The sequence below is a fragment of the Aspergillus tubingensis genome, assembly GCF_013340325.1.
Source record: "Aspergillus tubingensis WU-2223L DNA, scaffold_9, whole genome shotgun sequence".
NCBI lineage: Eukaryota > Fungi > Ascomycota > Eurotiomycetes > Eurotiales > Aspergillaceae > Aspergillus > Aspergillus tubingensis.
The window spans coordinates 1,585,758-1,612,270 of NW_023336283.1; the positions used below are offsets into that span (position 1 = coordinate 1,585,758).

The following is a 26,513-nucleotide window of genomic DNA, read 5'->3' on the forward strand; positions in this document are numbered from 1 at the left end:
TGCGCAATACCCACATGAACAGTCTTTTCTATACTGCAATATTCTCACTGTCCTTCCTGTCTGTCTGATTAACTTGCGACCCGCGGTAAACCACCGGTCTCGTGCATCCTCCTTCTGTCAACGCGCGAAGTCCATTCTTTATTAACTGTAGGGTGTCAGCCCCCAAGAAAAAAGGTTCATACGCATTTTCCTTTTCTTTTTGATTTCTGCATTTCCTCTATTGTTTCCCGCTTGAAGGGTTTGAACGGAAGATTAAGACAAGGTGGCTTCTGACAGTGCGCAATCTTCGGGTCCGAGGGAGGTTAGGGACCCCGAGCTGGTTCTCGACACTCACGATTCGGATGATGAAATGCCCTTGAATCGCCCATCTATGCATCGCCCAGCCGACACTCGAGCAAACCAGCCTTTGCTCAAGGATGACCACAGAGGGCGACTGTCAAACGCCAGCCTGGGCCATGGGGAGGCAGAGGGCAGGCCCATGCTACACCATTCGCGGCGGCCTACAATCAGGGGTGTGAGCCCGGAGCGCAACGCGGAGCAGGAGACTCGGCGCAAGTACATGATCGCATCGGGATTCCTGTTGTTGAGTCTGGCTAGTTTCGTGGTGCAGACGGAGACCGCGGTATATATTCAGCATGAGCTGCACTGGGATAAACCATACTGCATGCTGTAAGTGATGCACCAGTCGCATAGTTTGTTAAGTGCAAGGGGACGCTAACTTCTGACCTGACATTAACCTATAGCTATCTTACACACGGTTCCTGGTCCCTACTTTGGCCGGCACAACTCCTCATCCTCCGATTGCAGCAGCGTAAACTCTCATGGACAGCGTTCTGGCGACGCCATGTCTATCTCCTTCGGACGACAGCCAAGATGGTGGAAGCTCAAGATCTACACCTCACTTCTCGCGACTCCCAACGATCACCGGTTCGATACATGCTCAAAACGACCGCGTTTGTCACCACCGCCCTCACCATAGCCGGTGGCTCTTGGTATGTCGCGGTCAACATGACAACGGCCAGTGACTTGACCGCGATCTACAACTGCTCCGCCTTCTTCGCCTATGCGTTCTCCATACCCCTACTCAACGACAAGCTTCGCTTTGACAAAGTGTTTGCCGTCGTGGTAGCGATTGTCGGCGTTCTGGTCGTCGCGTATGGAGATAGGGACGAAAGTAAGAAGACTGCAGATGGTACGGTCGGCAAGGCGCATGATGAGGCAGAAAACAGACTCTTCGGTAACATCATTATCGGAGTTGGCAGTGTGCTTTATGGGTTGTATGAGGTGCTCTACAAGAGATATGCTTGCCCTCCAGAGGGCACGAGTCCCGGCCGGAGCATGATCTTTGCCAACACTTTTGGCAGTCTCATTGGGTGCTTCACCCTTCTTGTTCTCTGGATTCCACTGCCCATTCTCCATATCCTGGGCCTGGAAACTTTCCGCTGGCCTACTGGTGAAGCTGCATGGATGCTTATGATCTCTGTCCTTGCTAATGCGAGTAAGTCTTACTGTCCTAATTTCCTCTGACCTATGACGTCGAGTGTACGTGCTAACAAAGTGTTCCTTAAATTAGCATTCTCCGGCTCCTTCCTGGTTCTCATCTCGCTCACTTCCCCCGTTCTTTCATCTGTAGCAGCGCTGCTTACCATCTTCCTCGTCGCCATCGCCGACTGGCTCCGAACCGGCCAGCCCCCCTCCGCCGCGGCTATCATCGGCGGTATCCTTATCATTGGTGCCTTCTTCCTGCTAAGTTGGAGCACATACCGAGAAATGAACGAAGAGCGCAAGAAGAGCATGGCAAATGACCAGTCCGAGTCCGACCTCGATGAATAGACATCGCTTTATTAGACGGGATCTATATACCCTTCCTACCCGCTGGTGGAGTCCTGTGTTGTTTTCCATTGGTCGCGCGGATCGATCTATGGCTTTATCATCTCATATCGGTTGCCTTCATCTGTGTATATGCATTTATCAGGAGTACTTTTCACACTTTGTTTCTATAGTATATAGAACGATATAGACTTGGGAGGAACGGTTTTCGGCTTTAGTTGTACTATTGAATCATAAAAGTCCCCAATCCGTGCTAGTATGTCGAAGTAATGAGCTTAAGTTAGCTATATTGTATTATTTACCAAGAAGGAATTGACCGATCGTAATGAGGAAAAGATAGACATACAAGCCAGCTCAATTCGGTCATTCGTTCACATACTAGATGACGTGACATGACACCAAGCCGGACCTTACTTAACTCAATCTCCCCGATACGCCAGAAAAAATGTAATTGTATGTACGTAGTATGGAACAAATGACGGAGCTATGAAAATAGAACATGAGGAAGGAGGGGTGGGGGAAAAGGGCTGCTCGGGGAAGGCGTAAGATGGAGGCGATTTTGTTCAGTTCACAGCGCGGGAAAATGGAATCCCCGATAGATGGTTAGTAATAATAGGTAGTCGGTAGGTAAGGTTGAAATGAAATATACAACGTATGTACTGAATGAAAGAGACAACTATCTAGGGCCGAGCTTGGCCAGGGCACGTGCACCCTGTTCCTGCCACTCTTGCTTGGTAACCCACATATCCTCCTTGTCGGCGATCTGGTGATTGTGTTAGTGATGGTGTGTCTCGTGAACAGACGAATAGGTATATAGGGGGGAAATAGGAAGAATAAGGAGGCTTACCAGGTTGGCGAGGACGGCACCTCCCAGGAAGACCATGTGTCTTCGTCGTGGCGGGTCCTCGATGCGCACCTTGAATTTCTAGATTATGAAATTAGCTTGTGAATTCTTTTGGTAGAGAGCTGTCCCCTAGCGAGTGAGAATACGTACGTTCAACCTCTCCGGGTTGCCTTGCAGGACCCGTGTGAGCCACAATTGCTTGAGCTCCTTCTCCAACCGGGAAGGCAGACCGGGGTACATGCTGCTTCCTCCACTGAGCACGATAGCCTTGTAGAGACTGGAGCGCACGTCGACATCGGCGCCCTGGATGGTGTTGAAGAGCAATTCGGCGATACCGGGTTGGTCGACATCCACCAGGTGCGGCTGGAAGAGACATTCGGGGGCTTCGAAGCGCTCGCTGCCGACGCGGATGACGCGACCATCAGGGAGGGTGTAGGACTCGACAAGAACGGTGGTGTCTTCGGAGAGCTTCTTGTCCAACTCGAGATCGTAGGACACGTAGCAGAGCTTCTCCTTGATCTGGCGCACGGTCTCGAAGTCGGCGGTACGGTTCAAAGCATAACCGCGACGGAGCAAGAGGGCGATGAGGTTACGGGTGACATCACGACCGGCGACATCAAGTCGGCGAATGTGGTGGTTAAGGACTGTAGATTCGTAGACGGGGATAATGTGGGTGACACCGTCACCGGAGTCAACGACCACACCACTGCTGAGACCTGCGGGATGCGAAAGAGCGGGCGATCAGAGCTGTGGTCTAAGAGTGCCTCAGAACATAGAGCGTGCAAGACTTACCCTGGGCGTATAGTGCAAGCACAGCTTGAATAGCAACGTATACACCTCCAAAGTTGTAGCCTTCCAGCATAACCTCAGCCATTTGCTCCCGGTTCTTCAGGGGATTCATGGGGGGTTCGGTCAAGAGAATCTTGCGGCCCGTAGGATCGATCTTCATCTTCTCGTAAAAGGTGTAGTTCCATAGGTGTTGCATGTCATCCCATCTCTTCACGATACCATTCTCCATCTGTATACCAAGTCGGGTCCAACGTTAACACGTCTGCCACACCTCCGGGGAGACAACGGAGCGATCGGGGGTAGAACGAAGGCACGCGAATAAAATGACGTACAGGGTAGGTGATTTGCAGCATAGATCTGGCAGCAGCAGCTTCATCTCCGCACATGATATCCTTGACGACAATGTCGCCGGCCTGCTCCTCCGTTCGCAATATGGGCCGCCCCACTATCGAGGGGAACTGGTGCTCGGGGAAGTTCTGTTCATGGGCGGAAAAGGAGAGGTAAGTAAGAGTAGGCAATGGAATAGAGATAGTGACAGACCTGCGCAGCATATCCGACCTTGAGGAAACCAGTTCCTCCGTCGAGCACTGGGGGAGGCGTGGTTGGTTAGCTGGGAAGCACGGGAGGGACAGGCACCGACAAGGAGAACTTGGGGGAGGGGGGTAAGAGGGAAGGGAAGGGCAGGAAGAGGAGGGGGAAGACGCATAAACATACCAATGGGCATATCAGCCATGGTGAAGGATGTAGATTGTTAAGACGTAGCAAGATTGATCAATTCCGGAGGGGTAAAAACAAAAGGAGCATGGGAGATGACGTCCAGAGAGCGGTAGGCTGGACGGGGTTGGGAAGCAGCAGTCAGTTAGTTAGTACGGAGAGTAAGTCTACGGAGTACTACTAATCGTCAGTCTGGCCTGTCTTTGGTTCTGAGTGGGTCCGTGACCGTCTCGTGTGGTCGGCCTGAGGCGGTGTGCTTGTCTCTTTGGATGCCTGCATGCCTGCATGCCTTTATGCCTTTATGCCTGATGGCCTTGTAGCCTTACGACTGGTATCGTTTTAACAGACAGGTCTGTCTCATAACCAACTAGTAAACCTACACACATGGATCTCGCGAGAAAGCTCTAAACAAATCAATTGAATGCTACCCACTCATTAACCATTCGAAGTAACCACTGACATCAAAATATACAACAATCAAGGAACCCTCTAGTACTTCCATAAACAGCAGTAGTCGATCTTAGTGCTGTAACTTAACGACCGTAGCAAGCTCCCCGGCATCGGGCCCGCCCGATAGTATCAACGAAGTCTATTTACAACCACCGACGTATATATAGTCCCCAAAACACCCGCTCAATCCCGTCTGGCATCTTAGACACACTCGATTACTCCAGTTCAACATACACCATGACGCAAATCGGTTGGGTACGTTATTATCAATGAAAGAGGGAGGGTCTATTGGCTGAAAAACTAACCCCAATGCCAATCAGTTTGGCCTCGGCTCCATGGGCCTCGCCATGGCCAGCAATCTCCAAAGGCACCTGGCCCGCAGGACAGGCCCGGGTCTCATATACTCCAACCGAACCATCTCCCGAGGTGAGCCCCTCAAGAAATTAGGCGGTACACCCGCAGACAACTTCTCGAAGCTTGTCTCGCAATGTGGGATTATCTTCACCATGGTACGTGATCTCTCTCCTGGAAGATGCGCAACAGCATCATCAGGGCCTAAAAGGACATCAATACTAAACAAGAGACAGGTGTCCAATGACTCTGTTCTGCAAGAATTGGTCACCACAGCTATCAACTCCGGCCACTCCCTCAAAGACAAGATCTTTGTTGACTGCTCAACCGTTCTCCCAGAGACTGTGGGCACAGCAGTCTCGAAGCTGAAGGAGAAGGACGCGAAATTCCTATCGGCTCCTGTTTTCGGGGGCAACCCCATCGCTGTGGATGGGAAGCTGGTCTTCGCCATCGGAGGGCCCAAACAGGCGGCAGAGGTGGTAAAGCCGTTCATCCAGGACGTGATGGGGAGAAAGGTGATTGATTGCGGAGAGGATGCTATGAAGTCTTCGCTTTTGAAGATTGCGGGGTATGTTGAATCTACCACCTCCAACTTGTATTGGATATGGGGGATGCGCATTCTTGCTAACGGGTGCATTTTTGTTGTCAGAAACATCGTCACAGTAAACTTGATGGAGGCTGTTGGTGAAGCGCAGGTCTTTGCGGAGAAGACGGGCTTAGGTACAGGGCCCATGGAGGATCTTATCGGAGAGGCGTTTGGAGGTGTGGCTGGGGGGTATTCTAAAAGGTGAGCGTGCCAATTATGTTGGATGTTGACTATCCATCTTTATGGTACATCATGGCTGACACTGGTAGGTTGACGACTGGTGCCTATGCACCGCCCTTGGACTCTCGCCCCGGATTCGGGGTGTCTCTGGCCATTAAAGATGCAAGGCACGCGTTTTCCATGGCGAAGGAGCATAACGTGGAATTGCCGGGGTTGCAGGTTTCTCTTGATAACATGGAGGCTGCCAGGGAGTATGCGGGCGAATGCTTGGACAGCAGCTCCATGTACGGCTATCTGCGGCAGAAGGCAGGCCTGGAGTTTTGGAACGAAAAGAGTCGTCAGGGAAACTCTCAATAGATTAGACTAGATATATGTGACTACTCATGTTGATCTCTTTCTAGATGGGCGAAACCAGTAGGTACATTGTCCTATATAATAATTGATATAACCGAAGATCTTCATCAGGCATTCAAATGGTCAGGGATATGAAAGCCCTTCCAGACAGATACCTACTGTCGGACTGTCCACCTGCAGGCAGTCTGTGACATGCGACTACGTGGCGGGGAGTTTGAAACCCTTCCATACAGCCCTCCATTAAGGTAGTTTCGGAGCTTAAGGGCCGCCCGGGATATTCACCTTTTTCGAATTGTTCCCGTGATGCAAATGTTCTCGCAGGACCGCTCTATTTTCAAAAGCATGCAAGGCCAGTAGAATAGGATTGGTTGACTTTTGCCTGACAGCCTGACAACTTGAGCAAATCTCGGACTAGTTGTCAAATGTCGGCCAGCGTAGGTCATGGGCGACACGATTTAGGTGGTACCGTACGAGACGGATGTGTCAGGGGGAGGAGACCACCGTGTGCCGTCCTAAACTTCAGCTTAACTTTTGTATGCTGTCTCGGCCAACGGAACTGACCACCGTTAGCCAGCACCACTGGGGGACCAAGTACAGCGAGAGGTGACTGAAGAGGAGAAGTAAATAAACTCCAAAGTCGAAAACAGCTTGTCATGCCCAACGTCTAAGTCATGAAGATGCACCATCTATCTTGATCAATGGCAAGCGATGGCTGACACCCGTCTGCATTAGTGTGAAGCTTTGATCCTTGTGGTTTCGACCAAGGAAGGATAAGCTTCTGCAAAAGCGGGCCCCAGCGACCAGTTACTGAGATTGCGGAAGTGTCTTTCAAAGACGGGATTGACCATAAGCTCGTCACCGTCACCGGAAGACAAAAGGCAATCCGTCGCTTCATAGGGCCAGTTCACAGATAGCGTACGTGTGAAGGGAATAAACCAATTCTCGAAGGGGTAATCCTGATACGACATCACCAGGCGATCTCGCATTCGCGGCCATGGCAGATAGTCAATCCAAGCTGGATGGGCCGTGAGAAGCTGCGATGGGCGAGGAGTGAGCCACTCGGGCAACCGGTCATAATTTTCAGGGGTCGGATAAATCTGCCACCGCATGAGGAGGAACATAAGAAACAGCACAGCCACTTGTTCTGGGAGGGTTGAGATATCGGGGAAGGTCCGCAAGATGTCGGTGAACACTTTCGACAAGGGATGCGAGTAAACGCTTTTCTCTGGGTTGAGGAGGGAGGAGACGCTGGGGTAAGAAGGTCCGACTAGGCTCTGCTTTGAAACCCCCTTCGCTGCTTGGTGCTGTCGATTATGAAGAAAATCCAACAGAATGGCGTCCAGCGTGCATGTCGGAGCGACGTTTCGAATCGGGGTCAGGTAGGCAGGCAGTGGCTGTTCCGCCATAGAAGGATGAACACCGGATGGGTAGGTTGGCGATGGATTCGACGATGGCCTCAGTGTCTCTGATGAGCGTCGAAAGCCCTCCACTTTGGGCACCTGCTGCGATGCGTCAAGCAGGAAGTTAAAGCCCATTCGTTCATCAGTCCCGCCAAAGTCCAGACCGTGAGCCAAATTGTGTCGTTGGTAGTCGAACGCAATGCGGAAAGAAGCGGGGCCTGTCGCTGTTATCTCACGGCGTCCCGTACCGGACGCAAAGGCTGCATGTGCGGTGGTGGAAGATGCCTCGGGATTCGTAGCAGACTCTGCAAATGGGTGCTCGCCAGGGGCTGACCTCTGGGTATTGGCTGAGAAACGGAAGGCATCGGACAACGGAGGCGTCGATGTTATTGGGGGGATTCGATTGTTAGTTGACGAAGGCGTCGCGGTCAAAGTATCTGGAAGAATAAACTGTTAATACAACTGTTTCCCCGACAGACTACGTAGTTGTTATGGGAACATACTCGGCTTCTCTTGTTGCCCCAACAAAGGCTGAATTATATCCATGATCGCTTTCAATCCATGTCGGATCTCCCGATTCTCCGCTTGGATGACTTCATTTTGCCTCAAAGCCGCCTGAAGATCCAAGAAGGGCTTCTGCGACGAAAGATCTCGGACTCGTTGTTCCAGAGAATCGATATGAGCTTTCGTCCTTTCGCGAATGGCGCGCTGGGCCTGCCGGTCGTTCGCGCGCTTCTTCGCCAACTGCTCAGGGGTGAGATTCGCTACACCACGCGCTGAGGTACAGTTAAGCTTGCGTTTGCGACCTGCGCCTGTTGCCGGTGTTCCATTGTTATCCGGTGCGGGTGTTTCTGCGTCCGCGGAGGTCAATGCGGACGGTGTGGGGGAGTCCTCCAGTTTTACCACATCGGACCCGGGAGTGGCGACCGGGGCGGCGGTGGATGGGCCTTGAACTGTCGAGGGTGTAACAGCAGCAGCCACAGCAGACGAGGAGAAAGAGGCGGAGGGAATTGAGGAGGATTCCGGATTCGCTGAAGCAGCGACATCGGTTAGAGGAGGAAGGCGGGTGGCCATGGCCTCACTCGCAGGCTACTACAGGAACGCAGCGGCCATGCAACACGACGGGTAACGAGCACAAGCAAAGCGGATCAGGATCCCAGACACAATTCAGGGGATCTGGGGTTCACTGAAGGATGGTCAGGGTGGCATCGAGAAGGAAAGACAGGAGAGATAAAAATAAAAGGAGCAGCCGATCCGGTCGAGTAAGGACTGGCACCAGGACCGGCGAGTCATTTGAGGGGGGGCAAGAGGAGAAAAATAGGGAAATGATCATTGGGGAAAGGCAGCCTTCAGCAACTTCTAAGTTCCTCTGGTCGGAGGAGGAACAGTCAGTCTGGTTGGCTGCGGTGGAGTTGCCCCAAAGTCAATAATCGGCACCACGTTTTGCCTTTTTTTTTCTACCCTGACGGCACAAGCAGACAAGAGACAAGATTCTTGCAGAAATGCCAGGCCACGGCCGAGCCGGAGCGTCTTAGTCTTTTGCGGTGCTCTAAACTTCCATAGTTGTGGCGTTGCTCCGCTTTCTGTCCCGCGCACCCCGAAAGAGACAGCAAAAAAGTCCCTCGCCAAGGGTTCTGGATCCTAGAGCTATAGCACTAGATACTAACTCCCTTCGCCATAAATCGCTGAATCGGTGGATCCAAAAGCTACGGAGCAATTGTCTCGGGTTATCGGCACACGATCTCATGACAGCTCATTCTCAATTGGTTTATCCTTTCACTTTTGGCGTCATTCAGATGGTATCAAAGTCAAAAGCTTGTCCCGGTATCCACAATCCCTGGTGATGCCTAACCACAGTAACCAGACCAGTGCACCAGATTGGTGAAAAAAGAACGCAGACAGATATCACTCCGTCCAAAATAGAAATTCGGCAACAAATAACAGAGGTACAGGTGTACCGAGGGACAATGATAAGCTCTTGGATCATAAAATCAGTTCATAACTGTACAGCATTACCGAGACCCAACCCGAGGCCTCATATAATACACCCATTCGACAAACGGCTATATAGTGGGTGAAACAGACAAGTGAGGGAATGCAACCAAAAAGAAAAGTAAAATAGAAAAGAAAAAGAAAATACGTGAAATGACTCTAGCGAGTTTATTCAATCATGTGTCCCATTTTCGCGATCTATTTGGACCCAAGAAAGTTAGCATACCTGGCCGGAGCAACATAACAAAAGTACCATAACCGAGGCAGAGCAAAGGAAAAAAAAAAGAAAAAAAAAAAAGCAACAACCACCAGTCTCGGAAAAACCAGTTGAAGAGTGACATGGTGAAACAAGCAAAACTTACCTTTGTCCTGAGATAGCCCTCTACTTCTAGACTTTTGATGCCCTGCTTTCCCCCCGACCTCCATGCCAAAGGTATCATTGGCACACGCTCCTTAACCGCCACCTCACGATTTGCACCCTCAATGGCGCGAACCTTGTCCGGGTTATTCGTAAGAAGTCGGATGCCGTGGGGATTGGCATCCACACCCAACCCAAGGTCGACTAGGATCGCCGTAGCCAGACCGTAGCTTCTCGCGTCAGCAGGGTGTCGCAAGAGAAGGTTAGCCTCTACAGTGTCGGAGCCAAGATCCTGCAAGTTGTAGGCCTTGAGCTTCTCCCCCAGTCCTATTCCGCGACCCTCTTGCCGCAGGTAAACAATCACCCCACCAGAGGCATTGGAAGGCACCGGAACAGCTTGCTGGGAAGCCATTTCACTTAGAGTCTCCATGGGGAAGGACATCAACCTGGCTGCTTCGTCTAGTTGTTCACCACAATCGCAGCGCGCAGACCAGGCGGTCTCTCCGGTATAGCATTCGGAGTGTATCCTCACAAGTGGCGCTTGACTAGGTGAACTCTCTGTCGCAGTTGACCTTTCTGATGATACAGGTCCACCGTCACCAGCTGCACCCTCAGCGTTTCCATCATCATACCAACTGCTCACCCGACCGGGATGCAATGTGCCCACATAAGCTCCACGTATCATACGATCCATTTCCGTTTCCCCTGGCCGGACCTTGTCCAGGCTCCGACTTCGAATAGTGTTTCCAAACACAATTGCCAAGTGCTCTTTGTTGTCCAAGTTGTTGTGATAGAGATGGAGAAACATCTCCGCGCCGGTGGTGGTGGGAATCCGTGCGCGAACGATGCATTCGACTTCGGGAAGGCAAGGAAGAAGTTTCGGAGCTTTAGTGTGTGGTAACTGTTGAGTCTGTTGAAGCAGTTTTGCTGGATTGAATGTACCACCGGGGGTAGCTGGAGGGGTAAAGGAAGGGGAGAGGAGGGAGGCAGGCACGGCGGGGGTTACATCACCCCGATCGCTATCTGCGCTGTCGGACTGGACGATAGCATTGTCACGAAGCTCGTCTACTCTGCTATCTGAGGGCAGAATTGCTGTTTGATCTGTGCTAATGGAGAGTTCTTCCACAGGGTGGGAGGGCGCATCTTGCGCCACAAAGGTTGGGGAGGCGTGGGAAGGTAGGTTCGACATGATGGCCGCGGATAACAACGCGCAGATAGATGGATGGGTAAAGAAGGAGAAGATTGTATGGCGAAGAAGTTGCGGACGACCCTGACAATAGGTTGTGGACAAGAAATTATAACAGTGAGACGGCGAAAAAGGAGGACATTATCATAGGAAGTAGTTGTAAAGTATCACCATTGCCGTGGGATGACCATGGGCCAGTTATCCCGCACTTGCTCTGTTTCGGCGCCGCATGTGGTTTCGGACCCTCGGGATCAACTGCGGCTTCGGCGGTGGGGGTACTCGCTGACTCACCCACCCATTTGTCAGGCCTGACACGCCTTATGTAATTCTTACTGCAGAGGAAGCTTCTGGACCGGTTATCTAGTTGGTTAGTTCTGTCAGAACTAAGTACGTACCTAATGGATACTAGGTGAATATAGGAATAATACGACGAACAATGACAGTAGCAAGTAGGTTGAAACCCCCATCTATGCAAGGAATTTAAAGTAAATGACACACGATAACTAGGTAACTATTACTATACCTCTCCAACATAACCAGCCAATTTGTGGCGATCATCCCACTCATCAAAGCAAACCGAACTCCGTAAATCCCGCCTCACCCGCCAAATTGAAACATTCCAGCTCAATGAATGGGTATCAAAATATAGTGCAACCGACCATGGTGCAAATCTCTTCTTCGTTTTGCCCCTGTTTCCCTGTCAATCCTTTCTTTTCACTCCGTTTTTTGTGCCTTGCCCCTGTCTTGTTCGCCTGCCCACTTGGGGGCAGTTTCATACTCTTACTGGCGCTGTCACTTGAGGGGAAGGCATCGCTCCGTAGATCTCTCGTAGTGTAACATTGACATCCCAAGACTGGTTCTACTTCCCAGGTATATCAAGTACAAAGCGTCGATCTACCTCCATCTCTTTATCATCTTCTTCGCCCTCAAACTTGAGACGGTAGACATCCTTCTTGGAACCCATGACTTCCGCACGATAGAACGTGGTCGTGTCTGGATATCTCGCCAAAACTTGCTTCCCTACAGGGAATGATGGCAAGGCTGATCCCATCTGGGGAATGGGGATCAGAGATGCGGCAGTGGTTTTGTAAACAGCTCCCTGTTCACCGTTCTCGTTTGGCTCCGGGTCCTGCACGTCATACCTTGAAAGATACATCGGTCAATGATCCTGTGGAAGTGGACTGGGGCGTCACGCCGTACCGTTTTTTCACTCCATCCCCAGAGATCCCCTTGATAATGCACTGAATGCCCTCGCCTTCGACCCCTTGTTTGTTCTTGTTGTGTTTGAAGACAACCTCCGCCCCAACCACCAGGTGTCCGCTGCGCTCTGCAAGGGTACCCTTGGTACCCTCGGTGCCTTCTTCTACTTTAACATACACACCGCTGTCGCGGATGTCGCGGCTGTCACGGACCTGAGTGCTGGAAACACTGGTACTACGCTGAACGCCGCCTTTCGTGCGACCGGCCTTATCTGGCAAGGCCGTAGTGGAGGGCCCAGGCGAGTCAGTTGCTGACCCATCCAGTTCATTGCGCTTCTTCCGCGACTTGGAAAACGTAGCAGCGCGATTTTGAGGGGCCTCCGCTTCGGAGGCCTGTCGAAGTGCGGTCAGGAGACCCAAGTTCTTGATAACATCGCTAGGCTCATCCTGCAGAATGGCTCTCTCATCGTCGCACAGCTTTGACATTTGTCGATAGAAACTATCGAGCTGATCATGCTCGCTGAGAGAAGGTTCTGTTTCGGCGGTCAGCATTCATGATCTCCACAGCAAGTAAAAGCTATAAAACAGACAAGGCAAAACGAGGACATGATGGCAAAAAGCAAGATAAGGCCAACCGCTAGGAGTATTAGCCTGACAGTCAGGACATGATAGTTAGAAGGCCTCGTGCAAAGTGTAGAACGATATTAAGCAAGAAAAGCCCCAGTTTCATAGCACATTGAGCGAATCGGGCCATGATCCATTCTTTGCAGGGCATGCAGTATGTGGGTAGGGCGGATTAGAAAGGAAGATTTATATAAGACTTACTTCCACCCTCTTTACCGATCTTCTCGTTCAAGGCGGCGATCTGATCTGCCAGCGTCTTCTGCTTGTCATTCTTCTCCTTCGCTTTGCGAAGGTCCTGGAGGATCTTGTTCCACATGTCAGTCTCTTCATTGGCCGCCAGTCCGTTGTCCCTGGGGACTGGAGGACCTCTAGGCCGATTCCGGGACATTTTCTTGGGTTTCTTGGAAGGTGAGCTCTGGTCCCTAGCTGTAGCAGCAGCAGCAGCAGCAGCAGCAGTCGTAGTAGCCCTTAGTTGGCTATTCCTAGTTTTAGCCGAGGTTGCAACGGGGGCGGAGTCTCTCGATTTCTCGATAGCTAGAGCCTCCCATTCGAAGGCGGAAAGGATATCCTGCCGGGCAGAGCTTCGAGTACCACGGGCAGCACCTTGTCTGAGGTTGTGGGGACGAACAGGAGAGACACTCTGAGGCTTTGCAGAAAACGGATTGTCCGGGGTGGAAAACCTGTTGGGCCCGACTGATTGGGACGGAGGAGACACGGGAACCTGAGCTTCAGGGACCCCGTCATGCTGAGCATCCGACTGCGAAGCTGTTCCTTGGGCGGAGAGCTTCCCTTCGCGGCTAGTCGGTAAGCGCTTTGCGCCCCATGGGACTCTTTGATTGGCAGATCCCATTCCGGTTCACGTAACGGATGCGGAACACCCAATCGGGAATGGAGTAGTAATATTGAACGGAAGATTAATTTAATGGTCGATAAACGAGTTGGGCGGGATGGAGGGGCTCACCCTCTAAGACATCTTCTGGGGGAACGGAAGCAAGAATTATTTCGGTCGCTCATAAGGAATTCAAAACCCCCAGTGTTGTGTCTGAATTTTGACTTTCTTTTCTTTTCTGCTCTGTTGTGATAGAGAGAAAGTTCAAGTTAGCGAGTGGATTTACTGAATAGTAGTATTCCAATTGGTAACTGCCGTTGTTCCTCTTTCCCCCCCGCCATTCACTCACTAGTTCGTTCGCTCTTTCCTTCTTCTGTCTATCCTCCTCCTTCCCCTTCACACCAATACAATACTTATCGTATTAGTTCCCTCAGCACAATGCAGGTACCATTGCTCCGTCTTCAGTGTGGTGAGTATTCATCCTATCGAGCTTTCTACCCGAGAGAAGAGAGAATAGTCTCACTGATAGTCTATTTTCTTTATCCACAGGTGTCAACAGCTATGACTGGGGTAGGACATCCCCGCATCCTGGATTGTTCCGCCCGCTGCGTTTGCTGAAGCTGGTCTAGGCAAGATTGGCCATGAGTCGGCTGCCGCAAAGTATGCTGCCATCACTGCAGGCTCCGATTTCTCCATAGAAGCAGAGAAGCCCTACGCAGAGGTCCGCTCCCCCAACTTTCCATGTTCTCATGGCGGTAAACTGACCCGGTGACGTATAGTTGTGGATGGGCACCCATCCTTCCCTTCCCTCCAAAGATGTCGAAACCCAGCGAACACTCCTCGATATGGTCCAAGATAACCAGGCATTGATCTCCCAGGAAGTGAGCGAGCGATATGGAGGAAAACTGCCTTTCCTTTTCAAGGTCCTTTCTATTCAAAAGGCTCTCAGTATCCAAGCCCATCCGAATAAGAAACTGGCCGAAAAGCTTCATGCCCGGGACGCCCGAAACTATCCAGGTAATCCCTATAATTATCTCTGACGACAATCGCAAGCAACTCTAATCACCATTACATAGATGATAATCACAAACCCGAAATGACGATTGCGATCACCCCGTTTGAAGGACTGTGCGGCTTCCGACCACTGGCCGAAATCGTTCACTTCCTTAACGCAGTCGCTCCTCTCCGCGAGCTTGTCGGCACGCAAGCAGCGAATCAATTCGAGAGTGTTGTCAAGGGCTCCGAAGACTCGCAAGATTTTGCCCAGATGGCGAAGAACAAGGACGCGCTACGTTCCTTATTCACATCGCTAATGAACTCATCACCGGAAAGCATTGAGGCAGCCACCCAAAAGCTGATCTCCGCGGCTCAGGATTCTCCTGATACATTTGCTACTTCTACCAGCACCCCAGAGACGAATCCGAGCAACCCTGCCGAATTGGCTGCCATCATCGCTCGGCTTAACGGGCAATTCCCTAACGACATTGGGCTATTCGTATTCTTCTTCCTGAATTTTGTTAAGCTGGCACCAGGCGAAGCCATGTTCTTGAAGGCTGACGACATCCATGCATACATCTCTGGAGATATTATTGAATGCATGGCGTCGTCTGACAACGTTGTGCGGGCGGGCTTCACTCCCAAGTTCAAGGATGTTGATACACTCACCGAAATGCTGACATACTCCTATGCGCCAATTGAGGAGCAAAAGCTGGAGCCGACCGATTACCCATATGCCGTTCTCAATGCCTCCGCCTACTCTAGTGGCTCATCGTCTGTTCTCTATGACCCTCCGATTGAAGAATTTAGTGTTGTCAAGACGGATCTAAAGAGGACTGGGGCCAAAGCAACCTTCGACGCACTGGTGGGCCCAAGCATCCTGATATGCACAGGTGGAACTGGGAAGATTACGGTTGGCCACAAGACTGAGGAAGTGAAGGAAGGCTATGTCTTCTTTGTGGGAGCCAACGCCGAGTGTATCGTCGAGAGTACGGGCAGTGGAGAGGAGAATGTGTTCACCACATACAAGGCATTCTGTGATCTGACGGGCAAGGAGGATATGGTGAACGGAAACTAGAATGTATCTATATCTAAGCCATAATGCATTATGGGGGAAATATAACATAATTTGTGGATTAGTAGTTCCGAGCCGAGGTCATCTCTTCAGCTGCGGGGGGCTGGCTGAAGCAGTGGAAGAGCTGTTCCATTCTACCTATCAGTGCATATGCACTCCACCTGCCCCTTGCTCTGGACAGTCAATCAATTGCCGAATATGCTAGGTTTGTCTACCACTTTCAGCCGGACAACCTAGAAAGCGGGGGAATCGACCCTCAATACTTCAACCTTCAAGTCCTCTCCACATCCTCTCCCCTCCCATACCACCTTCTCGCACCATGTCGTCCTGGAACCAACCTCTGACTATCTGGCAAAAGGTGCAGGAGGCATGGAACAGTCTGATTGTCATTAAGACCTTCCTTTCTGTCTCCGTTACAGCTGCCTTTCGAGGCAAGAATGGCGCCAAGCAGTACAACGTCCATGTGCTCAATGCCGTGACGCGCAAACTTTGTGTCACCTTCACCCCGAGACAATTGCAGTGCGTTTTAGTCCTCCCTACGACCGGGCACTGCCTGCTAACTGTCATCTTAGGCTCCGGGATATTCCCACCGAGGAAGCATACAGACAGTTCATGGCCAGCCGAGGCCTCCAGCCGCAGACTGTGCCTCTTAATCACGGCGCCAAAGGCCACTGGATTGGCAACAAAAACGCCAAAAATGTCCTCGTCTATTACCACGGTGAGTGATTGGCGTCTTCTGTTTTCTCTCCTGAATCCACAATTATTCTCCAATTGTACCCATACTAACCCAGCTACCTAGGAGGCGGATTCTTTCTCTTTGGTCGCCCACAACATTACCAGCTACTAGCACATATGCTCGACCGCCTGAACGAAGCTGGCCATGACAACCTTGCTATCTTCTTCCTCACCTACACTACTACGCCGCACGCCGTTTATCCGGTACAACTCCGTCAATCGGTCGAGGCTCTCCGTTACATCCTCACCGAGACAGGTCGTTCCCCAGCTGACATCTTCTTGGGTGGTGATTCCGCTGGTGGGAACCTCTCTTTCGCTGTGCTCTTGCACCTCACCCATCCACACCCAGAGATCGAGCCTCTAATGATCTCCCAGCCCTTGGCTGGTGTAATTGGCTGCGCGCCGTGGGTTAGTTATAAGTTGGACGGCCCTAGTGTCCAGGAAAACGCATACAAGGATGCCCTCTCTAAAGAGATCCTCGACCGTTGGTCTGATCAGTACCTTTCGGGTAAAGAGGGCGATCCCTGGAGTGAACCAGCTAGAGCCCCCATGGATTGGTGGGAGGGAATACAAGCAAAAGATGTCTTGATGACCGCTGGAAGAGATGAGATTCTGCTCTCTTCTATTGATGAGTTTGTGGAGAGGTTCAAGGTTCGTTCATCAGTTCTCGTTCCCTTATTGGCTGTTTTCACGTTCCGTTTGCACCTGTCGCAGTTCCTGCTTCAATTCCTTCCCTATTCCAAGTTATAGTGCACAGCTGATACTTGATCGCTATAAACAGAAAGTCGTACCCAATACTGTTTACGTTGTGGGACAGGATGAAACCCATGACTCGGCTGTCTATGCTGCCGATGTAGTTGGCTACGATACTCAGCAGACTCAGGCGATCGTTAATTGGCTAGGTGCTCGACTATAAGATCGATTAGTAGTGTCAGTTGTCTGGTAGGTAGGTGATACACTATTACTTGTACGATAGGGATTGAAGTGTCCCATTGCTGGCCAGTCCCCTTCTCTTGCTTTTGGTCGCTTTCCCTGTGGTGTTTCAGGTAACATGTGTGTAATCACTGGCTAGAATAGGCGACATAGCACCACATGATATACACGTAATAAGAATTATCAGCCAGTAAATCTAGTTACCCACTTATATGACAATACACGGGAAAAGGGCAAGTACAGACTAGACAGGTAAAGTAGGATAAGGAAGGAAGCATTCGCTGGACAATAACTAGATTACACATAGCTACGCCGTCGTATCAATTCATAATCGGAAACAATATCACGCCCAGGGAGCAAGAAGAGGGAGTACAAAATGGAGATCAAGAAACAAAAGCAATGCAAGTAGCACACAAGTAAGCAACGGATATCCTAGATCAAGCCGACACTCTGGGAGCATATTTCGCAGCCGCGGTATCGAACAATTCACTCTTTGCTTGAAGATCGGAGAGCAGGGGATGCGTGGGGTTGATCTGTTCAAGGCGCCTATAGTAAGTGCAACGCATGAGTTAGCTACACATTTGTCCAAGGATCAATTACGAGGGGTATAGGGAATGAACTTACTGCTCCAACTCCTCCGAAGGCTTGCCAGCCAAGACATTCAACACAACAGAGTTGGCGATCAATTCCGCCTCGTCGGGGTACTGCTGCAAAGCCGCAGTCAAGGCAGCCTCAGCCTCAGGCAACCGACCGAGATGGAGTTCAGCCACGGCTTGACCGACGATAGAAAGGGGCGCGGAGGTGCTAGGAGCGGAAGCCAATTCCTCGTAGACGTAGAATGCGGCCTGGTATTTCTCGCCGCCCTAGAAGTCGACACACAAAGCAAATTAGTTTTCATCGCTCAACCTCGAACAGCATAAAGCAGAGCAAACAGCAGCATGCGCTGCATCCGGGTAAACCACATACAACTCTCATTCCAACCCACGACTCAGCCAAGTTGACCAGAAGGGAATCCTGCGCCCAGCGCTTCGCAGCCTGAACCTCCTTCAAGGCGAGATCAGAGCGGTTCTGCTGAAGATGAATCTGAACGATCAAGGCCACACTAAATTATCGTCCATTAGCTTTCCCGACTTCCATCCCTCATCATCATCCAGACAAGTGCACATGTCGGGGCTGAAGGCCGAAACTCACGCCTCGAGGTTCCCCTGATGCTTGGTCAACAAAGCCAACGCATCCTCACTTTGTCCCTGAGCCTGCAGCAACGTGCCGCACAGAACCTGTACAGTAGCATTGTCGGGGTAATTCTCTGCGAGGTCCTGAGCCAGCTTCAATGCTGATTCAGCATCTCCGGACGACTGCTGGGCCAGCGCTTTCACGGCCGCAAGATCGGGGGTCTCTTCCTCGCCTTCGACATCGGCGAGAACTTCGTCTGTTTGGCCTAGGGCGATCTTGGCGCGAAGCTGGAGGACACGGGCGGGAAGTTGGTTCTCGGGGGATAGAGCGGAGGTGTCGAATTCGATTACGGCTTGGTATTGGCCTTGGTGGAAGGCATTGTGGATGTTGATCAGCTCTGTTATGGGGGGAATATGAGGCACGTTAGTTAGTGCCTGAGGTCATGGGGGGAGATTGTGTATTTGTGATCGCTCAATGGACAAAACGTACCACCCTCAGCAGAGAAAGGATCCATTGCGGCGGTTAAAAGGAGAAATTGAGGAGGATTGAATTAAAGAGTAATGAATGGTTTGGGGGAGTATAGTTAGGCTTGGGATGGCCATCCGCGGAGGCGGAAGTCGTCACGTTGCCTTTACCGCGGGCGGTGGGAGGCGGGTGGCCCACATTGGGGCAGGTTGGCCGAGTATGTGGGAGACCTATACCTGAAGCCATGACGCCTCTACTGTTAAAGGTACTGAATCTCATGCATACTAACTACGAGAAGGAATAGTTGGAAAGGATATAAGCCAAGCTTGGGTAAAGGCCCGGAATCGAAGCAAAGCGTCCCAGCCGCGATTTCATATTAACACACAGAAGTACAAAATGTAAACAACAGACCTGTCATGGGCTAGGATCTCTTCCGGATACTCTAGCGACAGTGGACCAAACCATGATAACCAGCTTCCTCAAGAGGCCTCAAACCTCGCTTCATAATGCATTGATCCCCCGCCAGTGATGCCGAATGATGCAACCGTTTCCTCGGTGACTCCCTCTTCCCTGAGTATGCGACCCCGATGCAACGACAATTGATATCTGAAATGACACATCGGATCCAAAGAAAAACCCCGAGACAGATGCTGAGTAAAATGGACATGCAAGCAAAACAGTAGTGAGAATGGAAAACGGGTCTGCAATGATAATCACACAGCCATGCAACGCATAAAAGCAACACAAAAACGTCCAAATTAAAAGGGTATCGCGGATAAATCAAGGCACTCCAGTGCCAACACAGACATACAGACGCACACACACAAGAGCTAGAACACTAGTAAACAACACCATGAACTCGCCTTCTCGGGACTTCGGAATCGTCCATGCGTCGCCCCAGATAGATAACAAAAGGTAAAATTCGAAGATGTGAGGTCATGCTTTCCATGTGAGCCCGCCTGTGGCTTCCGTTTTGCGACCGTGATGCGCCTCAGGCTCCCATAAGACATCAGGAAAGGATAAAAATGAAAATGCAAAAGATGCAGCCAAAGCTGACAGAACGCCAAATCCCATACTTGCACATGAATGGAAACAAAATATCACAGCGTGATAGCGAAAGGAGATGTAGATGAACCCAAAGGGTATAGGGAAGAGTAGAAGGGGTGAAAATGACTTCACACTATGCTTAAGTCTCCTTGGATGGGTGCTAAGGAGGCAGCGAAGACGTAGATGCCGCTGACACTGTCGGCGTCAAAGTCGGGGATGTAGGAGAATGGTTGTCCTCTGAGCTGATCGGGATCTCACTACCCTTATCGGAGAAAGCCTCCTTCTCCCGTTCAGTGGATGACGAGCGCTTGAACACGGTTTGACCGATTTGACGGAGAATACCCAATCGCTCAGCACGGAGTTCCTCGGTATCGGGTCGTTCAATGGAGGCGGGAGTGATACCATCCTTGGTAATCTTGCAAAACAGGGTTGAGAAGAGATATTGGTCGCCGCCTGCATCATACAAAGGCAGATAGCGGTAGCCTTGAGAAAGGCTGGTGAGTTTGGCAGTAAAGGTAGCCAACTGAAGACTGCTGTTGTTTCCTGCACTGCGGCCATCCAGCGAGCTCCAGACCGTCCAGCGGACAAACACGAGGTCCGGATACTTCGTTTCCAGCGCAAACTTGAAGCAATCATTGAAGATGGGGCTATACCCATTGCTCTGCTCGATTTTTGTGCGCCGACGGTGCGGATAGCCAATACCTGACACGCCACTCCGCGCCGAAGCGTTTAGACCACCTTCCCCAATGACAAAACTCTGGCCTCGATCATCGGCACTGAATATCTCAACCTCTACGTACGGGTTGATATTATCGTCCGGTCCAAGGCTGCGAGGCCGCGGTAGTTGCTGGGCAGAGATGACTTCGATAGTAAAGTTAACGCGTTTCCGCCCCGTGCTCTTCCATTTATCTTCGCCAGGAGTCACTGTGCGAAGAGATTCGGGCTTGAGTACGTAGCCTGTGCGATCAGTCCCGGCGGCAAACATGGCTTGGTTCAACTGCATTCCAACATCGTAGGTTTGCCAGTTCAAAGCGGCCATCTGCACTCCGCGACGCCAGAATTTGAGGGGATCGAAGTTAGAGGACCTCAGACGGAAGCCAGACGGATAGACCCTTGTCAAATACTTTCGGTTGTGCTTCTCGAAGACCGCTTTGCTATCTGAATCACGGCAGATACTCTCGAAGGAACGCTCTGCGAACGAATACACATGGTTATACCGCTGGCTTTCCGCGGACGTAAAGCTATGCCATTTGTAGCCCCGAGTATATACTCCCAAGTCCGATAATGGCTTGGTGATCTTGCTCTTCTGGCGTCGTTTCCGTTCCCTTTTCATGGACGTCAATGCGCCATCACTGTCTTCCGTGGCGCTGCTTAAGCTAGTGGTCGTGAATGATCGTCTGTCATGGGAAAGGAAAGTATCGACACTATCCTGGCCAGCCGTGGAAGACCCAGCAAGAGGAACAAGGTTGGAAATTGGAGGGTACTCGGGCACCGTCGGTTGCATAAAAGGGGAGCTTGAGCTGCGCTTTCGACCGACACTAATCAACGAACCCGACGATTCTTGTCGCATACCACCCTCTGTTTCATCGCAAGTTTTGACTTTCACAAGGATGCGACGCTTCAATTCCTCGGGCGATGGAAGGACGAAGGTGTTTGTAAGAAGTGGCTCCAAGACTAATTGGTCTTTGAAGGTCTCCTTCATGATTTTCACCATGGCTAGTTGTTGCTCGGGATTGCAGTGAACTTCGAGAGAGAGGATAAGGGGGAAGTCTGTGCTGATGAATGCGTATCGGTTGATGACAGTAATGCAATCGGCGAACAGGACGCTGGTGGTCATGGTCCTTCCGTGAGAGACAATGGGTCGGCCATCAGCTCCGTCCCAGCAGTCGATTTCCACACAACGACACCCTTGGGACAGAGCGCTGATGTATGCCTCAGTGCTGGATGCACCAGCAACCTGGCGACCCAGGAGATACGTATTGTGAGAGCTGGAGATGAAGTATTCGTTTAATGGGCGATCAAACCTGGACTGGGGGGCGCGGGAGGCGTAGACCCCATTCCAGGAAGAAGATAGAAACGAGGTGAAGGCATCGAGGCCCAGACGCGGAACCACAGTAGGCCTTCCGTCCGAATGCTCTGGAAGACTGGGTGCACGGGGTCTCGATTTGCGCACAAGCCGATCAAAGATAGACACCCAGTAGTTTCGGTCAGACTCGACATCTTCATTCTGCACATCACGAAGAAATGCCAGGAATTCTTCCAAAGTAAAGCCTTCAAAACTGACAGCGCGCTCTTTGAAGATAGCTTTGACATCTTTCCGCTCCTTCAAACGAGCAACAAAGTCACTGAACTCGGAAAAAAATAATTTGCCCTTGTTGTTATTGTCCGCCTTGGAGAATTGAGCACGGAGCATATTTTTGGAGCAGTTGATGTGCAAGCTGCGGCATACACTCTCAACCGCCTCAAAATCCAGGCTCTCGAGTTCGTCGGGCTTTAAACCCTTTGGATATAATCTGGACATCTCACGCTGCCAGTGGGCTTTCAAGACCGCTTCGCTCTGGCCAGAACCAGCTAGGCCAGCCATAAGACCAATTCTATAGCGTGAAATGTGTTCGAGGGTTGTCGTAAAGAGTTCAAAGGTATGATCACTAGGCGCAATCAGGTGCAGAGTCTTGACAGCCCGTCCCTTCAATCGTTCTGCATCGGCGATGACAATGGTGAACCATTTGCTTTCAAGATCCTGTGAAACCTGATGTTCCTCGCGATAATTGCGAGCATCGACACCCACTCGGACCTCCTTGATGTCATCTATATAAAAACGTTTCGTCGGGTTCGAAAGATCCCAGTAAACTTTCCCAGCGTCGATGTCGAAAAAGAAGCGCACTTGCTTTCGTCGTTTCTTGGTGACCTTCGTGAGGACTGTGCCACGCTGAATCATCGCATCAACCTTCGGTGCGACTGCACTAACGATGCGAGTAGGAGGAATGAAACTCTCATTCTGCAAGCTAGAAGCCTCGGAGCCACACCAGACCCCAAGAGAATCCAGAGCATCGTTGCTGTCTTCTTCATTACTGGACTCAAGCGCACTTTCCCAGCTATTTTGTCCAGTCTTGCTGTCGCTTCGTCTGCGCATGATAACGGGACCGGAGCTACGGTCCCGCTTATCATTCTGCGTCGCGGATTGCCGCCTCCGAGTGAGCTTGTTAGCTGCCCCTCGAGAGATTCTGCGCATCAACCCCGGGGCTTTGTTTGTCGTTTGGGTTGCCGCGTCTCCCGAGCCGGAAGCACTAGCATTCCCAGGAACAGCCATCATTGAATCTCCAAGCTCTAGATGGGCTGGGGGTATCAGAGGGAATGAGGGTATTCGACCTCGGAGCGCGTCAGTAGCTGATTGCAGAGGGGTGCCTGAAGGGCTCGAAGCATTTGAGAAGGTATGCGAAGGACGTAATGAGTTAGGTGTATATGAGTATATGGAGGCACAGGGCGGAGCGGAGGAGGGATTGGGGGCGGGGGGAACAGATGTGTTGACATTATGTAGTTTTGGAGGTTTCGGGAGTGAGCCAGTGACTTTTAAACTTGCTTGGGTGTCGCCATTTATGGTTGAAGGCGACGAAGCGGCGGCGTAAGCCATTGCGGATACCTGCCAGACGTAGCACCCGGCTGCAAAACGTGAGACTGTAGACCTGTCGTGAACCGTGCCAAAGCTGGAGTCACCTGGACTCTTCAGGGGACGAATGAACAGCGACGTGCAGTAACTAGGCGGCTGTGTTGACCCTGATATGGTGGCCTATAGCAGGAATGCAATACGAGCCAAAAAGGGGATCGTGTCTGGCTGAGCGATGCAAAAGCCACTTGCTTAGCGGGATTGCTCTGTCTTTGATATCTGCATCTTGGCCTGCCTCTGATGCAATGCGGAGAGCCCTGCCGGAGAGCGCTCGCGAGAGTACGGGATCCGGGTTCCTGATAACAATTGAGACAGACACTGGCTTCGTGTAACAATGGCACGGCGCGGGTGGGGGGGGAAGGCTCTTTGATCGCTTGTCTTGTCGTCAACCCAAGTAAAGCCAAAAAATGATAAATGACTTGGCACCCTCAGCCTTGGTCTCCAATTATTTTTTTTTCCCTGAACTGATTTTCGTCAGGTTTTCCTGATATGATCTGATTTGCCCGCGTTGTATCCTATTTTGGTGCCCTAATTTTACCCCTCCTCAGTTGGCGGATCTCCTAGTACGCGGGGAAAGCTGTCCCTCTGCAGCAAATATGCGAGGACGTGTGGAGCTCGAACCAATTGGCCGTGGTTGGTGCCGGCGGTTGAGGTTCTTTTCCGGTGCGAGGCAGGAGGACCGAGGGACGCTCCAAGGCGAGTATTGAAAGGTAATGGGAACAGAAATTGGTGAGCGAAATAATGCAAGTCAATAGCCGTGTGCGCCGCGCATGTGCTTAGCTGTCAGCAGAGCCCCTCCGAACGTAGCTTCTACAGACGCCAAAAGGTGTGTATGTGTGTGCGTGGGTGTAAAGGTAAAAAAAAAATTATTGTTGGAATTGAGCAGGGAAATTCGGCTTCGCGTCGATTGGCGTCACTCGCCGGCCGGAGACTAGAGGAAGGCTGCGCAAGAAGGGAAAATCGGCGACGAGGATCGGGAGAGGAAATGCAGGATTGCCTGCCAACGCAGTGATGCAGGTGGTCCAAAGGGGAAGGGTGATAATTTGAGCAATCGGAGATTGGACCGACAAGAGTAATCGTGAGGGTCGCGATTGTCTAGTGTGGTCCGATATGTAGCTTTTCCAGTTTGCTGCACGGTTACGTGGAGTGTAGTAGAGGACCTGCAGCGAAAGGCGCCAGGATGTGTGAGTAAGAGAGTTAGTTGATCATGCGACGGAGGAAACAGTGCCAGCGTTATCCTTCGCCCGAGAGAGAAATTGGGATCTCCACTTGCGGAAGTCGAGGGAGCGAAGATGTCTGGAGTAAAGAGTGTCAACAAAATGCTGGGGAGAGGGGGGAAGTCTTGGTGTTCGCCCTCTTAAGAGTCTCCCATCCAGGCGAATGCGGTGTCGTACAGACAGACAAGGGAGAAGTTCGGAGGGAAGGATTTTGGAAGTCGATTTCGAAGAAACCGATGGATGTTTCAATTGAAAGAAAGCTGGAGTGGGTACTTACTGACGTACTCCGTACCTGTGGTTTGGTAAGGTACGTATTTGCGTATTGTCAACTGGGAATTTCTGGTTACGAAACTCCCACGCGTCTGCCCCTCGTCATGTAACCAGGTTAGAACCGTTTCCCACCCCACGTCAGACCAAGCCCAAAGATGGTAATCGGTATTCGGATACGGAGTAGTAGGGAACACTGTTCTTTTTCCTTCCTCTTCTAGCCTGCCTGCGGGACCCGCACCGCAAAAGTAATCTGGGAAGCCAAGTCCTGAATGTCTTAGGAAGGTCTGAAAAAAACGCGGGCACCAATTCTCTGGTACCAATGAAAACGCTCAGGTAATGATGATATAAGATTAGGATAATGATGATGGTGGTGGACGGCAGTGATGATAACAGAGGCGTTTTTTTTTTGTTGCGTTCTTGATATGCGTCTAGGCCCCTGTGAAAACTGCGCAATGTCTTCTTCAGGGAAAAGTAAAGAATTCTCTGTCAAGCAGACCCAGGAGTACTACTTGGTGATAACAGCAATGAAGTAGCCAAAAGGAAGAAATTCCAAGTCCTATATACTGTTGGCTAAGGACCAGGAAAGGGATAGAAAGTATTATTAACCTTTAGTTCAGGTATGCCAATAAGGTAGTCTAATCAAACTGGGCCGTCATTGCTGGGCACCTGCTCCAAGATCAAAGTCAGTTAAACGGGTGAGCTGTCCAGGAAGCATAGCAACGGCAGCCCAAGCGATTATGAGACTAGCCGCGATCATGAGATCCTATGAGGCTCCTCCAATCTACCCTCTGTCCTTCCTTCCGTCCTTCTACGAAGGCTGATTGGCAGTCAGGGAATCATTGGGAAATACAGTAGCTGCTAACCTTTCTTTTCCCATTTTTTCCCTTTCCTTTCTTCTTTCTAACTTATTTCAATAGTGCCCTTTTCTGCTTTCCTTTCCCTTTCTGGTTCTCCCAACATTCGACCTCCCTACATTATCTATCCACGTCCTTTATTATCTGGGCAGCATAGCATCTAATTCGGTAGATTTGTTACGGAGGACTCCATATAGTATTTGATCACGAGGATTTTGCTCTTCATCCACAATTGGCAAGATGCCCAGAAGCTGTTCGCTCCACTTCCTACAGTAAATCCTACTCCTAGAGATCTGTAGTAGGCAGTGGCACAGTGAACGGACATGATCTATTGGATGATCATCTCCTTGTCGATGATGGTATCACTGTCAATCGTGGGGGAGCAGAGAAGCTGATAG

General features: G+C 51.0%; 10 protein-coding genes across 10 annotated transcripts; 4 read left to right on the forward strand and 6 right to left on the reverse strand.

Annotated features, from left to right (window-relative positions):
- Positions 1-370: 370 nt before the first annotated feature.
- On the forward strand, positions 371-1,833 carry AtWU_08597 (phosphatidylinositol-specific phospholipase C, X domain family protein; the record flags this gene model as incomplete). The annotated part of the gene is made up of 3 exons (XM_035503705.1): positions 371-669; positions 744-1,498; positions 1,574-1,833. The coding sequence occupies 3 exons, from the start codon at positions 371-373 to the stop codon at positions 1,831-1,833; spliced, it is 1,314 nt and encodes a 437-aa protein (XP_035359598.1).
- Positions 1,834-2,506: 673 nt separating this feature from the next.
- Positions 2,507-4,196, reverse strand: AtWU_08598 (actin-related protein 2; the record flags this gene model as incomplete). Its single annotated transcript, XM_035503706.1, has 7 exons — positions 2,507-2,593; positions 2,678-2,755; positions 2,825-3,390; positions 3,467-3,692; positions 3,796-3,939; positions 4,004-4,050; positions 4,178-4,196. The coding sequence occupies 7 exons, from the start codon at positions 4,194-4,196 to the stop codon at positions 2,507-2,509; spliced, it is 1,167 nt and encodes a 388-aa protein (XP_035359599.1).
- A 668-nt stretch (positions 4,197-4,864) lies between these two features.
- Positions 4,865-6,101, forward strand: AtWU_08599 (NAD(P)-dependent oxidoreductase; the record flags this gene model as incomplete). The annotated part of the gene is made up of 5 exons (XM_035503707.1): positions 4,865-4,882; positions 4,948-5,136; positions 5,215-5,546; positions 5,628-5,765; positions 5,834-6,101. 5 exons carry the CDS (start codon positions 4,865-4,867, stop codon positions 6,099-6,101), a joined length of 945 nt encoding a protein of 314 aa, XP_035359600.1.
- A 725-nt stretch (positions 6,102-6,826) lies between these two features.
- Positions 6,827-8,572, reverse strand: AtWU_08600 (bZIP transcription factor; the record flags this gene model as incomplete). The annotated part of the gene is made up of 2 exons (XM_035503708.1): positions 6,827-7,935; positions 8,002-8,572. 2 exons carry the CDS (start codon positions 8,570-8,572, stop codon positions 6,827-6,829), a joined length of 1,680 nt encoding a protein of 559 aa, XP_035359601.1.
- Positions 8,573-9,658: 1,086 nt separating this feature from the next.
- AtWU_08601 (GTP cyclohydrolase II) lies at positions 9,659-11,037 on the reverse strand (the record flags this gene model as incomplete). The annotated part of the gene is made up of 2 exons (XM_035503709.1): positions 9,659-9,688; positions 9,853-11,037. The coding sequence occupies 2 exons, from the start codon at positions 11,035-11,037 to the stop codon at positions 9,659-9,661; spliced, it is 1,215 nt and encodes a 404-aa protein (XP_035359602.1).
- An 856-nt stretch (positions 11,038-11,893) lies between these two features.
- Positions 11,894-13,707, reverse strand: AtWU_08602 (SAGA-associated factor 29 family protein; the record flags this gene model as incomplete). Its single annotated transcript, XM_035503710.1, has 3 exons — positions 11,894-12,176; positions 12,235-12,766; positions 13,059-13,707. 3 exons carry the CDS (start codon positions 13,705-13,707, stop codon positions 11,894-11,896), a joined length of 1,464 nt encoding a protein of 487 aa, XP_035359603.1.
- Positions 13,708-14,124: 417 nt separating this feature from the next.
- Positions 14,125-15,760, forward strand: pmi1 (mannose-6-phosphate isomerase pmi1; the record flags this gene model as incomplete). Its single annotated transcript, XM_035503711.1, has 5 exons — positions 14,125-14,155; positions 14,236-14,256; positions 14,316-14,407; positions 14,466-14,703; positions 14,763-15,760. 5 exons carry the CDS (start codon positions 14,125-14,127, stop codon positions 15,758-15,760), a joined length of 1,380 nt encoding a protein of 459 aa, XP_035359604.1.
- Positions 15,761-16,076: 316 nt separating this feature from the next.
- On the forward strand, positions 16,077-17,408 carry AtWU_08604 (putative 6-hexanolactone hydrolase; the record flags this gene model as incomplete). The annotated part of the gene is made up of 4 exons (XM_035503712.1): positions 16,077-16,276; positions 16,330-16,475; positions 16,557-17,143; positions 17,274-17,408. 4 exons carry the CDS (start codon positions 16,077-16,079, stop codon positions 17,406-17,408), a joined length of 1,068 nt encoding a protein of 355 aa, XP_035359605.1.
- A 454-nt stretch (positions 17,409-17,862) lies between these two features.
- On the reverse strand, positions 17,863-19,112 carry AtWU_08605 (putative Coatomer subunit epsilon; the record flags this gene model as incomplete). The annotated part of the gene is made up of 5 exons (XM_035503713.1): positions 17,863-17,971; positions 18,050-18,288; positions 18,392-18,527; positions 18,617-18,995; positions 19,088-19,112. 5 exons carry the CDS (start codon positions 19,110-19,112, stop codon positions 17,863-17,865), a joined length of 888 nt encoding a protein of 295 aa, XP_035359606.1.
- Positions 19,113-20,270: 1,158 nt separating this feature from the next.
- On the reverse strand, positions 20,271-23,741 carry AtWU_08606 (putative 1-phosphatidylinositol-4,5-bisphosphate phosphodiesterase Plc1; the record flags this gene model as incomplete). The annotated part of the gene is made up of 1 exon (XM_035503714.1): positions 20,271-23,741. The coding sequence occupies one exon, from the start codon at positions 23,739-23,741 to the stop codon at positions 20,271-20,273; it is 3,471 nt and encodes a 1,156-aa protein (XP_035359607.1).
- Positions 23,742-26,513: the final 2,772 nt, after the last annotated feature.